This window comes from Prorops nasuta, unplaced genomic scaffold (assembly GCF_024137725.1).
Source record: "Prorops nasuta isolate Cenicafe-Biocafe unplaced genomic scaffold, Cenicafe_Pnas_1.2 PNAS00091, whole genome shotgun sequence".
NCBI lineage: Eukaryota > Metazoa > Arthropoda > Insecta > Hymenoptera > Bethylidae > Prorops > Prorops nasuta.
The window spans coordinates 1-16,619 of record NW_027116888.1 but is presented as its reverse complement, the minus strand read 5'-3'; the positions used below and the strand labels follow the sequence as shown (position 1 = coordinate 16,619).

At 47.0% G+C, this 16,619-nt stretch overlaps 1 protein-coding gene across 1 annotated transcript; it reads left to right on the top strand.

Annotated features, from left to right (window-relative positions):
- The first annotated feature begins 6,347 nt into the window (after positions 1–6,347).
- On the top strand, positions 6,348–8,382 carry LOC136784880 (protein escargot-like). Its single transcript, XM_066745797.1, has 2 exons — positions 6,348–6,627; positions 6,803–8,382. The coding sequence occupies exons 1-2, from the start codon at positions 6,510–6,512 to the stop codon at positions 8,212–8,214; spliced, it is 1,530 nt and encodes a 509-aa protein (XP_066601894.1). The 5' UTR covers positions 6,348–6,509; the 3' UTR covers positions 8,215–8,382.
- The last annotated feature ends 8,237 nt before the right edge of the window (positions 8,383–16,619 follow it).

Genomic DNA, 16,619 nt, shown 5'->3' with positions numbered 1-16,619 from the left:
GTTTTATATCATTTTTCACCATTCCATTAATTTTCTACCTATAACTGACTCTCGTCACTTTTATTTATACTTGCAAAAACTACAGATGTATCTAAGTACATCCAATGCAGTGGTCTTTGGCAAATTTTCCTAAAAATTTATGTTTAGCTTAAATGAAGAGAACGTTGAAAAAGGAGTTGAAGAGCAGGGATGAGGATAAATGACTCTAACGAAGAAAGGGACAGTTGACTTTCGTGAAGAGATCCAGGAAAACTTTACGACTCAAATATTACACCTTTCTGCGGCATTTTCTGCGAAGGTTTTTGTCAGAATGAAGAGGCCACGTTAAATCGGTACTTTACAGCGGAAAATGTTCATTCTTCGTTGGACCCTGCAATCATTATTCGTGGGCTACGGTTCAGCGATGCTTTTGTTTTCTCGATCGTTTTCCCCGACTTTCCTAAGCTTTTAAGTCGCACACCTGTGCAGGCATCGGAGGTGTCCGTTACCAGATGAATGGCAAAGGAACCAAGCTGAGTCTCGAAACTGCGCTTTAAAAAGTCTTTAAAAGGACCTCCCGGTTGCAAAAAGCCTTCCCATTCGTCACATCCACTTTTGCTATTTTAAGAATCGTCTCGCTAATTTTATTATTTCCTCAATGAACTCATTTTCTTCCTTCCTATTTAGAAACCACATATTGAAATGTATATATATATATATATATATCGTTGTAACACTTATGAAGTGCTTAAATAATTTAACAGTAATTAGTGGTAATTTAAAACCAATTTATTATGGGTTCATTAGAATCGTTATTGTTAAAGTATTTCCTTCGCATTAATTTATTGTAATTCATAGTGTTTTGTGCATTAAAGCAGAGAAGGGGAAGAAGGTGAAGTAATAGACTCATGCCTCGAGGACAGTTTAGTAAAACGGGTCGGCAGAGGACAATAGAATTCGTGGAACTGAGAATAGCGTACCTGCAAATCCCCAGGAGAACAATAGGGACTGCAATAGGCCCAAAAATCCCTCGAATCGTCGCATCGTAGGTCTGAATGGGTTACTGAAGTATTATGTATTCTCTGTCACGGCGTTAAACACGATTAATACGATCGAAACGACTACTACATTTTTCTCGAAGCCGGTGTATTGGTCAGACACAACAAGTGAAAAAAGAAAATTGCTAATAATAATGCTAAATAAGAAAATAATATACTTTTGCCGTCAGAAAATGCAAGGAGTATCAGCGTGCGTCAGGAATTAAAAGGTACTCCTACACTTTGTTGGAATGAATTCGATAAAATTGCTTTTATCACACGATGCACCGTTAGGGTATGGAATAACAAAAGGAGGAAAAGTTTCCAACAAACAAGTCGGTGCTGTGACGCATCGGTGACTGTTGTGCTAAGAGATAGGTGACAAACCTTGTAATAATAAGAATAAATAAGATGAGACTCGCAGCATGGTGCACGAGGCAAAGATTGGCCCAAGGTAAAAGTTGGGAGGTAAAAGCGCTGTGTTTATCTAATCTCGATAATTTCCCTGTGGAAGAAAACTCCTCTTGCTCGAGAGATATTTCAAGTTAAAATTATTCATTCTAGCAATGAGTTGGCGTCGTCTCGGTAACTCAAAATAGCCCATTCAGAAATTATTGTACCTGCTACCCTTGCTAATTCACTGAATGACCTGGTATATATAGTTTGCAAGTGCCCATTGTGTTAATCTCTACCGTTCTCTTCGAATATTTAAGCAGTATATTCGACAAACAAACATAAATCGGTGCCTGCTCTACAGGTTTTCATCAACCATCAATATTAGTAACGGTAAATTGTGACTTTAAATCTGGCCGAATCCTATAAAACACCTTCGAAGGTCTAAATATACATATATATCCTGATCGTTTGTAAGAATATTTCAATTTTACGAACCTTTGTTTTTCTATATTATAAGAACTACTGGATATTTTCATTAAGAAAATTGTGGAAAATGATGGAAAACTTTCCCAAAGGACGGTGCGTAAAGTTGGGGAAATCTATTTCGATATAATTTATAAACAAATTTGTCGCTCGCAGGTACTTATCGATATTTTCAGAGGATCGTCGTCAAAGGTCAGGGCGGATGTGTTTCCGACTGATGAGTCAACTTGGTTTTCTTTGAACACTTATGGCCACGACGCATGCTATGCACTGTTGAAAGCTAATATTGATTGCTCATAAAAGTGTAGATAGGCCGAATTTTGAGATAAAATCTGTGTTTGTTTATATGCATGGAACTTACTATCAGCAGGACCGATTACTGGAATTTGCCAATGAAAAACGAACAAACTATAATATACTCTTATCCTCTTTGTGATTGGTTCGATCCAGAAATAGGCCCATTTGGGAGGAATAAGAACTCGAAACGAGTGGTAAAGGGACTTTATATCCGTCAGTTTTGTTGGCTTTGGGATTACCATGTAGCGTCGAGTACACCGAGCATTGTGAGCGTATATATATATATATATATTTTGAAAAAAAGAGGAAAAAAAGCAACAAGCTTTGGCAAATGCCGATAACCAGTTTCGGTGGTAGAAAATGAGGGGTCGGTCCGTCTCTCTTACCTCCCCTCTCTCATCGGCTGCACACCCGTTCTCGATTCTCCTGGTGGGCTGCACATGTCTAGGGCTACGGGGCCGGGTCTCTCTCTCTCTCTCTCTCTCTCTCTCTCTCTCTCTAAAAATGGGTCCACGACGATCCAGTCTCGGTGGGGCCGGTCGCATATGGTAGCCCATATAAAACATCCACCGGTAACAGCCAGGTGTAACGAAGGTGAGGCACCCCTCGGCTTCTCCAAGAGCGGCGCAGCGCGCAACAAAAAATTAAACCAGCTTCCTTCCGACCGGCTACCTTCGACCTCCCGATACTCATCTGCGCGCTTGTCTGCGTGCGTCCGTGTATTTGTAATTATTATACTGATTTATTCGGACGGTCGACGGTTGCAGGCGCCGCCACCACCACCGCCGCTCCCTCGAGCCTCCAACCACCACGATAAAAACCACAGCGGAACTCTCGTTTAATCCCTGAACGATCGTGTCAATATAGGACCTCGCCCATCTTCGCTCTTACATCCGGTCGTGGTAACAAAACAAAAAAGAAAAGATATATTAAAGAATCTGACGATTCAATGCTATACGTATATATATATATGTAGCCTTTCCACTTGCGAAGCAAAGAATTCTCCTTGATCAATATTGTGATAATAAAACAAGCAAGACGCTCTCTCGTATTAATTCTTGTCAAACTAATAGACTTTACGAGCTATTAATTGCGTGACGGAGTAAAATTATGGATTAGAATGGTTATGTAAATCGAGGGTGCCGAAGAATTCAATTCTAATCAAGGCTTATGATGATAATCGCTGTACCTGTGGAACCAAGTCCAGGTATATGCAAGAGAAGTAGAGAGAGAGAGAGAGAGAGAGAGAGAAAAAAAGGGGAGCCGAGCGAACGCGCCCAGTATTTCGCTGCATAATTTCTCGGGGCGATCTCTTCTGGTTTGATATTCCGTAAGAAGAATTACGAAGCGGAACGGGAGAGCGCTACCGGAATAACCGGATATACGGATGCGGTAGCGTGTGGCAAAGCTACCATTCCGGGGGTATATCTTGCAGAAGGGTAGCTGAATTTTTCTTCCCTGTCGATCGGAGCGAGATGCGAATAGCGCCACCGCTATTTGCCACTATCTCCGGCGCACGCTGTTATTGCGCAGGTAGACTCGGAGTCGCAACCGGTGCACGAATTACTCTTGCCCGTAACCGAACACTCTTCCGAGAAGAAACGCACGTTCTGTCGCTACGGATTATCGCTGAAAATGCTAAACACGCGTCGCCCTGCTTTCATATCGAGTGACAAGCGAAATTCATACATCATCATCATCATCATCATGGTCGTAGTAGTAGCCGTCATCCGCCTCGACTTGAATTACGCACCTACTCCGTTAATATGATACACGCATTGTCATCTAGCGAAAATTGCCCGGATCGTTTCTACGCTCCGAAATTGTTTTCTGCTCGGCTATACGCAGCTTTATCAATTATTGTCGAGTATACACGAATCGTGAAAGCATCATCGGTGTAAGTATACATTACGTGTTAACGAACGACAATGCGGTCGGTGAAAGAAAGTTCTTCGAGGTGTGTCGAGGGTGATGGAAATAGTTTCAAAATAGGTTGTGGAAGTATCGGTCAGTGACGAGGCACGCGGATATCGATTGGCCATCCTTAGATCGTATCGCGAAATTCTTGCGAATAAAATCTGGTGCTCGTATAAGCGCGTAAGTAGACGACCGCGCGGTGGAGAAAGGCGTGTACCTGTGCGCGTCCGATGGCTAGACTCGCTCTCTCACTTGTCGTTGCGACACCTTCAACGAAAAGATGGTCGTGCCACGCTGAAAACTAGTCCAAAGAATAGAACGCGTTGCGACTTGGACTCGGCGAGCTACGTACGAGGGTCTTTCGTCGAAATCCCCCCTCTCCCTAACTTTTATACCAAACCCGCCGTCTCTTGCCAGTTTGTCCTTCTCCTGCGCCGCCGATCTCCCGCGAGAGACGCGTGGCACGATCGCATACCGGTTCACCGATGTTTACTCTCGCATAACGCAAAAACAATAGCATCAAACTTATTTGTACCATTATATTACGCGTTGATCTACTGGTTTTAAATAAAATATATAGGAGAATTCACTCGGTGCAATTTATTCCGCAACCTCTCTCAGTTTTGCTAAAGCGATACGCTAGGGAATGATAATGGACGGTGTTTATCGCGGAGATTTTCTCGAAAGTTGGCCAATCGTATCGCAGGACGCACGTGGCAGGATCGTTACGTTGGTTTTATTCTCGCGAAAATGGAAGTGAATCCTGTGTGTGTGTAGCGGGATAGAGAGAAATAAGAGGGAGGAGGAGGAATAAGGCTCCGAAGCGGGCACGTGTGGGTTCCAGCACGCGTGGGCGATGCTGCGGCACGCGACACGACCGTTACGTTCGAAACTGGCAGCGGGGGGAGCGCCGCGCTTCGGGGAGAGCGAGCGAGACGCAAAATCAAGGGGGGTGAAATTCAGAAAGGGAACGTCCGACCGGTCGGATCGAGCGCAGCCACCTATGCTATGCGGTATATACAATACATACAGGCGTATTAACTACGCAGCAGCGTGAAAAAACCCCACGCCGAGCAACCGAAAAGCATTCGTAAATTGGGTAGGAGAGGAGGAGGAGAAGAGGGGAGGGGGGGGGGGGGGGTCTGGCACACAAGTAGAACGGAAATTTGGAGGAGAGAGGGGATGCGTGTGCGGAGGGCTCGTTGGTGTAAAAAAGAGGGTCCTGTGCTACGTACTGTACACTGTAAGAGAATCGAGAGAATGTCTCATCGATGAGACACACGTACGTATCGAACTTCATCGGTGACGAGGAGAAATGACTGTATACTCGGTAATTCTCTCTCTCTCTCTCTCTTTCTGCCATTGGGAGGGGTAAGTAAGGGTCAAGGTGCACGCAGAGGGTCCCCAGCATCTGCTCGGCACGATCAACGGAACGCGAGAAAGAGTGAGAGAGAGAGAGAGAGAGAGAGAGAGAGGGGGTGGGGGGTGGCGAGGGGAAGGAAGAGCATATACGGAAATGGAGAAGAGAGAAATTGGACGAATTGGTGTGTGGCGTGCGAAGGGCAGGAGAGAGAGAGAGAGAGAGAGAGAGAGGGACGAGGGGAAGAGCCATGGCAAAGGGCTATTGGGCCTGTTTGGAGTAACTAGAAATATAAGGTCTAGGTATATAGGAGTGTATATGTATACGTGGAGAGGTAGAGGAGGACAAAGGGGGAGAGAGAGAGTGCAGGGTGCAGCAACAGGACAATCGCGTCGCACTCACGAACATCCTGCACCTCCCTGGGTAGTTGTAACTAGAAGGAGGATAAGAGAGTGGTGGGGATGCAGAGACTCGGCAGCGGAACAGATGCCGCGGTCCTGATTGGTCGACGGCCCGTGACCGGCCGTCCCCCATTGGCGAGACGCGCGGGGCCCGACTGGCTGTATTGGTCGGGCAGCACGTGCGGGCCACCTGCACCTGGCCGGTGGGGAGCTCGCTTATAAAAAGCCCCGCAGGACTCCCCCCTGCCAGTCATAGACCGGCTTCCAGCCGATTCACTTGGAACCTTTCCTTCCTGAACGCACACTTTCCTATATACAACTTTGTCCTTCAACCTCTCGCATCATCATCATCACCATCACCACCACTCGCACTCTTCGTTCCTCCCAATTCGTCCCTATCCAATTTTGCCCGTACTCGACCTGGTGAAAAAAGAAAAACTAACTGGTTAACGAGGTCGCACTCCTCTTAACGCTACTTTTTATGGCAGTGACAAACGACGCGAACGTCAGAGTGTTTATGCGTGAAGTGCAGTGACAAAAGGATTATCCTATATCTTCGGTGCCCTCGCGATCGATAGCGAGGCACGCGGATCCTCCAGTTTTTGGATTTTTTATTGACATCATCAGCCTGTAAGGAAGATGCTGGTCGAAGAGATGCCGCGCAGCTTCGCGAAGAAGAACAATAATTACAGTCACTGTCCGCTGAAGAAGCGGCCAGTGCACGTAATAAAGGAGGAGACACAGGAAAATATCAAAGGTGGGTTTCGTCTCTGCTCGACGTACACGATCCTTTTCGCGATAACGTTTATCCGATTATCGATATACAGTAGCAAAATAGAACGTTGGAAGGACGATGTGTAGATTATGGGGAGACCTCGTAGAGGCATAGAGAGGCGAGTAAATAAATAGAAACTTTTTAATTATTTTTTCAGAAGAAATAATAGACGTAGTGATGGACGACATTCCGGAGCCTGAGAACTTGAGCACAAAGCCCGAAGACCTCAGCAAGACGGCGGAACGTCAGAAGCAACGATCGCCGTCTCCGATCGTAAAACAGTCGGTGTCACCGGCGTTGGCGAGTCCTCCCGCGGGCGGAGCTCACCACTTGCAGCAAGTGCACCACCTCCACCACCATCATTATCATTACGCCTCGAAGAGCATGAGCCCGGCTACGGGAATCGCGCCTATTCATCCGGTGGCGAAGAAAGCCAGAGTGGAAGTGTTGCAGCACGAAAACTTCAGCTCGAACTCGGCACCGTTGGCGATCGGAGTGGCGGCAACGTCGACGCCGATGCACCTGATGGCGAGCAAAGCACCGCTGGAACCGCTGAACCTGAACGCCCCGGTGCCGGAACCCCTGGCGCATTACGCCACCCCAGCGGCCTGGGCGAGAGCCGCGCCGCTCTACCCACCGCACTATCTGCCGTACCCAGCCGCCTATCACAGATACCACCACGCCGGTCCGGAGATGTACCCCTCCTATCCAGTGGCGGCGTACCCTCACACAGGATCACCGGAGCACCACGCTTCTTCGGCATCGCCACCACCCAGCAGCGTCAGCAGCAGCCTCACCTGCCCGACCATTCAAAGACCCATCGCCAGGAGCTACGCCCATTGGGCCAGTCCCGATCACTGTGGACTCTCGCCGACGAGCTCCCTGGGCTCGAGTTCCCTGAGGTCGCCGCCTCCGGTCACTCCGGAAGACCTCTCTTCGCCCGGTAGCGACAGCGGAAGGTCTTCTGCCGGTAGCACGTCGGCCGGACCCACGATCGTCACACCGAAAATCGAGAAGGCCAGTTCCACCCCCGCAGCGGTCCCCAACTATTCCTCCTTGTCCACCTCCTCCACGTCGTCCCTGTCGTCCTCTGGATCGTCCACCTCGCCGAGGTACCAGTGCCCCGACTGTGGTAAATCGTACTCCACGTACTCCGGACTGAGCAAGCATCAGCAGTTCCATTGTGCGGCCGCGGAGGGCCAGACGAAGAAATCCTTCAGTTGCAAGTACTGCGAGAAGGTGTACGTGAGCCTCGGTGCCCTCAAGATGCACATCAGGACTCACACGTTGCCCTGCAAGTGTCATTTGTGCGGCAAAGCCTTCTCCAGGCCGTGGCTGCTGCAAGGCCACATCAGGACGCATACAGGGGAGAAGCCCTTCAGCTGTCAACACTGCAATCGCGCCTTCGCCGATAGGAGCAACTTGAGGGCGCATCTGCAAACCCACAGTGACGTTAAAAAGTACTCGTGCACGTCCTGCAGCAAAACCTTCAGCAGGATGTCCCTTCTGACCAAGCACCAGGAAGGTGGCTGTCCCGGTGTTCCCGTTCCAATTGGCTACTCGTGCTAAATCCAAACGAACTCTATACTCATTCTCGACTTGTGAATCTAAAAGTGCCTTATTCCCGGCTCTCCAGGGACTCTCTCCTTAGTACAAATCGTCAATCTCTTCGTTCCCCATGAGAGATTATTTTGTAAATATGCGTGGCAGAGAAAACAACGTTCGTGTGTATGTGTGTTCGAGGAGGAGGAGGAGGAGGAGGAGGAGGAGGAGGAGGAGGAGGAGGAGGAAAGAAGAAGAAGCAGGAGAAGCGGCTGAGTGGATTTACGGAGGAAGAAGGAAAATTTTTTTAATTAAAAGAGTAACCCCTCTCAAAAGGCGGACCCGTGAAGCTTAGGTGCCATTTTATTTAATTTATCGTTCTCGCTCGAGAAATGGCACGTGTATGATACGTGTAAATAGAGAGAGAGAGAGAGAGAGAGAGAGAGAGAGGGTGTTGTGAAAAATCCGAGAGGTGCTATCCATTGAATGATTCGCTTCTGGCTTTTTCGATAATTTATGCCATTATAGTGTTAAGTTACGAGCGCCTGGTGCCATTATTCCTGCCGTTGTAAATAGCGAATAATAAAGGCTCGTTTTAATTAAGCTGGCACGCGCGCTGAAATAGTCACTGGAGTCAGCCGAGTCTAAAAGCCGCCTGACTCTAATCTCCATTTCATCGTTCATTCTTAATTTTGTGGTTTCTAATTGTCATTGAATGTATCGATTACTTTTCCATGACCTTAATTTTAATTCCAAATCACTTTAAGTTACTCGAAAAAACTAGTCATTGTATAATCCTAGACGACCTGGGGAAGGACTCGTCAAGAGCGAAAATTTTTTATCACGAGTCGTTTGCCTATTGTATTAATTACCATTTGTTATTGTAATTATTGAAACGCACGACTCGAGGGGGCGAGTACCACTACTTCTAGTTATAAAACAAAATAAAATATGAGATACAGATATTGTCTATATATAGAGATATTTTATACGAAATAAATAATTGGAGTTTAAACTTTACCCGTGTGTCTTTGTGTGCCTATTATCGATACCTTTCTTACCCCTTATCCTCGCTTTGCACAATCGTATATACCAATACTAACACGCTCATCGTCTATTTAATTCTCTCTAAGAGCAAGATACAACCAAATTGGTCTATTCCGGAGACTCGGAAGGCTCTTAATAAGTAGGTAAGGAGGAGAAGGAGCTATTTGTTATTTACGAACGAGAATATATACGCTGCTCGTTTATTGAGTAATTATTAGCTTGAATTCCCAAGTGTTTGAGTTATTTATTAGTCAATTATCGCATCTTGACTGTGGAATCAGTTATTAGACACGGAAGATTTTTGTTCTGGACGTAATTACTCATTGGCGAAATGTTCGTGCTAACGCGAAGGCAGAAAAATACTTGCAAGAGTAGAGCCACCGGATCTAAAGTCCAATCGAATCAATTCGTGCCGAGAGCGAGACTCGAGCAACTTTAATTACGCCTCGGATTCAGAGCTCGTTTGTGCAGTGTTCTCTCGCCTGTATAAAGAATGAAAGGGAGAGAGAGAGAGAGAGAGAGAGAGACAAAGAGAAATACGGCGATAAAGATAGAAGACGGATTTGTAAAAATGCTCCCTGGCACGAGACTACCAAACATAAAGACCGGTGAAATTCAATAAGTCATTATGGATCGAGCGAGCTAGAGAGGACCAACTGGGCGTATTCTACACAGGTACAAAGTAACTGGTATATTTCCACCTAGAGACTAATTCGTCAAAAAACCACCGGCAGTCGGTCCTCGTTAACTTGCTAGGAATTAGATAAAGCTGTCGAAGAATATGCTCGATAGCACCTCGTTAGGCGGTAATAGAAGGAACCGTTACGCGATTTGTAATAACTTATTTGCTTAATTACTGGCATTAATCTCACGAATTTCTGTCCGAAGCTCATCATCGCTAAAACTCTTCCAAAACGTTATTCTAATAACGTACAACCGTGACCCGATTCATTTCACACCGGTGAATCCTCGACACTCTGCATTGGTTAATTTGGCTACGCGTTGAAGAAGGAGGGTGGCGCTGCTGGTTAGAAATAGAAAGGGAAAGGATTGAAATATTTGTAGCGATATAGGAACGAGTTGGAAGTGTCAAATCTCACTTTTCCTCCTGAAATAGCCATATGCGCAGAAACATAGCGGAACAAAAAGAGAGCTGGATGGAAGCTGACACGTTGCTCCGCACACATATACAGAGAGAGAGAGAGAGAGAGAGGGAGAGAGACCGATGCTGATGAATTGAATGATATAAGAGAGATGTGTTGGTAGTTAGGGCTTATAACGCGCGTGTGTTGCAGGTAGCCCATTGCGGTGCAATGAATTGAACGCGTTTCGAACACGCGTTTGCCCGCACACGGCACATATGTTGTTTGCTCGCTAAAAGACCGTTCTGTCGCTAGCACGTTCCTGTGTGCGTGTGAGAAATGAGATTCGCGTGCCGTGAGTCCGCTTGATTTCTTTCTCAAACCGATCGGACAAAAGCGTTCCGAAAGCCGATTGCGAATCTCTTTCAAGCTACATATTCAACTGCTAATGTCAAATAGCAACAACAATATTAATTGGATATTATTTTTCTACGCTCTATTCAGCGTCGAATGGAATTTCTATGGTAGTCGTTGGACACGTTGAATTTGTCGAAGAATGAGAGCGAGTTGAAACGCTGTAAAGTTTCGTAAGGAAAAAAGTTGTAGGGAGAAAAAAATGTGAGAAGGGAGAGAGAGAGAGAGAGAGAGAGAGGGACAAAGAGAGAACGCGCAGTAGACCGAGGATTTCTTTGTACAGCGAAAGCCGCACGAGCCTCGCCGGTTTTTACTTGGAAATAGTTGCAACGACCTGCAACGACCTGCAACGCTATTGCGACCTTTTGTCACTCGACTGAGCTTTTCTTTGCGAAAGTCTTCTTTAGCCGCTCGCTTCGGGGATTCTACGGAGTTGTGCGAGGGTACACCATGCGGAATAATGCAGCTACCTTTTATTCGGCGAGCACCTGTTCCTTCGATCGAGGGGACCAAGTGTCTGTAAAAGCTCAAAGACCAATAGGTATATATGTATATAGCTTTTGCTTCCTTCCACGCTTTCTTACACCAGCTCGTTCCGTTCCGCCTATGTACTTGCTTTTCGCATCTCCCCCCCCCCCCTCCCTCCTCCTATCCACTGCTTTCCAGCTACTCCAAATTGCTACCCACCTGTCCTCTTTGCGTACCCGTCGGGACCCACGCCCACCTTCCCAGATCCGAGACCGATCTCCAAAGATTTATAATACTTTACCTATTCGATGATCCGATATACCCTTTCATAATTGATGCACAGCGTCACTCTTACCCCTCCCTCACCTATATACCTCCCATCCCGCTTTCCAGTTTCATCGAGAGTCTTACGCAACGAGCAATTATTCAATTACGCGTAAACCAGTCTGACCCAGTTTTGCGGCAAGTATATATACACACACCCTCCCGACTGAACCAATAGTTTCCGTAACTATAGTTAATTTATTGAACGATTCAATCTTGGAAAAGAGGCTTTTCCCTCAAAGTACCAGGTATACGCGTACATAATTGTGGGTTTCTATAGCGGGAGCGTATTATAGTTTGAAAATCGGGAGAGTCGAAAGAGGGAAAATTGGGTCTCTCGCTTTAAGAGCTTATTAGAGGTGCGGCGGGAAGGAATCTGTGCGTTTGTGTATAGCAACCTGTTACCCTGGATCGTGTGTAGCGTACCCTTAAAGCTGCGGCGTGCGTAACAGATGGTTCACGGCAAAAGCCGACGAGGAGCACATCGAGGCCAGCGGCCAGCTCGATCCACCTGCTAACGCGGAGCAGACCAGTCTGCTGCTGCCTCTTCCTCTTCCACCGTCGATTCGATACGATCTCTCATCGCAAAATTCTTTTACCCCGTCCTACGCACACACACGCGCGCACTGTAGCCTCTCTCTACTATACACTTAAATTCTCTTTTTCCATTCCTATATATATATATATATATATATTCACCGTGGATCGTCAGTCGTCGCGCCGTGAGGAAAAAACCTGCGGCGTCCAGTGTCTGATTTATGAAAACCAACCTTCCCTCGTGTTCCAATAAAATTTTATAGTAGCGTTAAATTTTCTAATACGCTGTACAATGTGCGAAGGAATGGGCGGTTACGGTTCGATCAATGTCTTATTTTCTTCTTTCCTCTCGGCGCGTACCGGACGCATCGAAAATTTGTCCGAAATCTTGTAAAGCGTCGCGTATATAAGGCGCTCTTTCGCGCGGTTCTTTTTTCGCCGGGACTTTTTTACGGGGTGCGCAGGAAGGAGGAATCTGGGACCGGGCCCGTGTACTTAGTATCTAAATGGGCCGCGCTATGAATTTATTAGCGCATAAAAATCGCCGTTATCGCATTTTTCATGGCGCCCTTAATGATGCTTTAATGGACCGAGAAGAGCGCGTAGGGCGCCAGATATTTACTGTCACACGGCCGCATGCGAGTATTCGCGTCTTTTATTTTTTCCGACTCGAACCCTCTTGTACATACGTACGCAAGCCCAACCCTTACGCCCCTATCGTTATTAATTATTAAATTTCTTGATCACAGCTATTTATTCAAAACACAAATAAATATAGTCAAACTACATCTATACCTTCTCGCAATTGTGGTCGCGGGGCTTAAATTCGTTTCCTGATTTACTCGAAGAGAAAATAAAAAAAAAAAAAAGTAATTTCGTTAATTCATTAATTTCACCGAGTGATTGTGATTAATCGTACAATTAACGGAAATTTATCACTTTTACGCGCGACCTGCTTCTCTTTTTCTCCACGAAATGAAAGCAGGAAGGGCTCAAGGATCAACCTATCAAGCGAAATACAAATGATACGAGATTCATCAGTCTTAAACGCAGCAGCGGTCAGCGCGAGAAGGAAAGGACGACGGATAGTGGTGGAGGAGGAGAGACCTCGGCCTTGAATTAATGCTTCGGTTCCTTGATTAATCTCCAGAAATTGCTGGGTTCCCCGGCACGAGAAAATTAGAGGACCACTTTCTTATTTCACGCGGAGCGAGGGTAAGTGGCAACCCTTTAAACACGTGTAACAGAACTCTCACGCTTTTTTTCTTACCGAGGAGCAACAGATGGTTTTCAGGATTTCCACAGTCACCCTGTATCCCCACCGAATTTCCCGTGCTCGAATTAAATCGTTGAGACCGTATATGTAATATTTCATCGGTGCTCTCGATTTAATCGTACGATCGTCGACGTTGTAGAAGGGTCGGAATAACCATGTGATCGAAATGGAGAGGGAAATAAATAATCTCGCGAGTTTTCGCCATATCCCTCGGGTATAATTGTACAAAGTGGACAAGGACGTGTTTGCGAATAATGATTTGTTGGCGGTGGACCACCCGGCAGTTTGAGCAGGGCCACACCTCGGATAATAGCGCGCGGCGAATCAGCCGAGTTTGTTGATTTTCACCTGATGACTGGTTAGCGCAAGCTCACGACCGGAAATGGCTAGAAGGTCACGCAGCGAGACTCGGCCGCTCGCTTGTGGGAACTCGCGTGCTCTCTCTCGCTTCCTCATCTCGATCGATCGAATTAGCTTTGGCCGATGCCGGCCGGCCGCGACTGCGATGATCGAGCGAAAGCGCGCAAGCTTATATATATATATACATCTCATAACATTAACCGCGCACGCTAAAGACTATTTCAAAGCGACATTAATTAAAAAGGCCGAAGCGATAAATTAATTGAAACAAATTATATGGCTATTTAAGAGAGCGATAAATACGATATAAATTATGCGTCGTATCCAGCAGGTGTAGGGAAGCACGGATTTCGCCGAGACTTTTCGTCGTATCCTACATCAATTTTACGCTCGAGTGCTTAATCGATTGCACGTTCCTGCCTATTAATTTAGCAGGAATGTAAACGTGTATTAAGCAGAACCGCTGTTCTCGGATTTCACAGAGGCGTATTACGTGCGAATGGTCGGATTCGAATTTGCAATAAATTCCGATATCCGAATAGAAGAATAATGCAATTATATATATATATATACACCCACCCGCCGATCGCTGCTCTCCCTCCTCGACATTTCGCTGATTACCCTTCTCGATCGTTGTGATCTTGAAAATTATAGACTGCCAATGTAACCGGTACAGTCTTTGCAATAATTATAATACGTTTGCGAGAAAAATCAATGGCAGTGTAATGTCGTGTATTTTTTCTTTCTGCCAAACGAAATTCGTGATATGGAATAAATTTGATGGTGTACGGTGATACAGTGTTATACTATATATATATATATATATATATAGGGGATAGGAATAAATTCTTTTCACGACACCTTGCGATAAGAAAATAAACGTGTAACGAGTCAAGGGCGACGGCTCGCTATCGAAAGATCGATTTTAATTATCCGTGTCGATCGTGTCAGGCCGTTACGGTGGATTCCCGTGGTGGCAGGAGCTCTAACGAGTCGATATGGCATCGACAAGGGCGACGACGACGATAACGACAAGGACAGTGGACAGGAGGAACGAGGGGGACATGCCTCGCATACTCTAAGCTCGGTGGTCCGGTCCATCGCGTCGTGCAATCCCTTCGGATTCTGCCTCCGACCGATCACGATCTCTCCACCGGTCATTCTATTTCTATTCCAGATAAGAAACGCGCGTGTCACGGAAACTTCCAGCACCGTTCCAACTCTTCGACTATTCGGACAAAAATAAGAGTATAATAATGGATCGACCGATTCACGAATTTACCGGAGAGTTTGCAAGGCGAGGAACATTCCTCGAACCATCCAATCGATACAAATATTTGTAGAGATATAGAATGAACGAAGAATTTGCACCACGGCGAGTTTCTATTCGATTGAAAATTCTCCGCAAGATTAATTAACGCGCGTATGATTGGTGGATTGATTGGACGAGGAGTACGATGAACCATATCGATGCGGTGGAATATGCGTAAGGTGTATATACGGTACGAGAGAGAGGGTGGCGATGAAACACGATGGGTTTCCCGAAAGAAAAAACCAACTTCTCTCTTCTCTCCCTGAATTTCGTTTCGAGGAACGGAACGAACGGAGGCTCGATCGTTCAGCGCTTGCACGGTCTTTCGATCCTTGGCGGGTTTCGCGATGCAGCGGGGAACTCGGCACGCGATTGGCTGGACGCAACGCGGTCGTCCGGGCGCACGCACCGCCAACGGAGACGCCCAAGTGGGTTAATACCGACAATTACGCGGCCCCTTGCGTCCGCCCATACGCGCGAATTCCATTTAATTCCGTTACCCGCTGCCCCCACGTCATTTTTTATTCGGCACGAACCGCCCGGCGGCTTCCACCGGAGGAGACGGAGACGAAGAGGTCGGCATCGCTCTCGGGACGTACCCGGGTCACCGCGGCGCGTAAAAATCCCTCTCTCGAATGCTCGCTCACCCAATTTGGCCACACGACACACGGGGACGGGATTTGCACACAGCGGCGAGAGTACGCGTGCGCACCGGTGTCCTCTCTTATCCATTAACGCGGTAGAATCCCTATATATATATATATATATGCCATACGGATAGAGACTCGTAGAAGCTGGCGCGCGAGGCGTGTGCCGCGATCGAAGGACGAGCAAGCTCGGTGATGGTCGTGCGTGGACGGATCGCGCGCACCGGAAATAATAATTGTTCTTGGAGCGGCGAGCGAGCGTCCCGTGACTAATCGATCAGCGGCGCGTGTCCGATAAATCGAGCGACTTTGAATAATTCGATGCGAGCGCGAACGTGACGAATCGCGTGAAATTAAAAAGAAACGAGAAGAAAGAAATGAGTCGCGCGCGCGAGCGATAAAGAATGTATGCGTAAGAAAGGAGAGTCGGGGCCTGTGTCGAGGTGCTCGGACCTCTGGCAATTTCCCATCGACTCGCGCTCCACAAACGTAACGTCGTTTGGTAATCGCGCGAGGTGAGATATATTTCTGCTCGGTTCTAACAAGCGGCACTCTGTATGTATAGCGTTGGTGTGAAGTACGACGCGGGGTGGGAGGAGGAAGGGGCAGATTTGCACGGAAGTGTCGGATCCTCGTGGCCGAGGAGGCGCGATATATGTCACGAACGGCTCGTGCTCTCCGCGTAGAAGAGCGAGCGAACACCGCGCAGCCTCCCGCGCGGATATCGGACAGGCCGGGTCACGATCCCCGACGTCGTCCAGCATCAGGACTCGATACTCTCGACGAGCACCGCCGCCAATTATGCAAGTCTAACGTGTAACAACAAGCTGCTCCCACCGTTTCGTTATTTCTCCTTCGTTGTGTACGTGCGCGCTACACTGCACGTACACCGCTCTGCTCCACTTCTGGCAATAATCCGTATCCTATGCAAAACTTTCACTCGGCTCTGAAATGACGGAGTTATC

Excerpts from the sequence above, each read along its gene's own strand:
- LOC136784880 (XM_066745797.1), top strand. The coding sequence starts at position 6,510 with ATGCTGGTCGAAGAGATGCCGCGCAGCTTCGCGAAGAAGAACAATAAT. Across the intron at positions 6,628-6,802 it reads GACACAGGAAAATATCAAAG|AAGAAATAATAGACGTAGTG; the intron begins GTGGGTTTCGTC and ends TTATTTTTTCAG.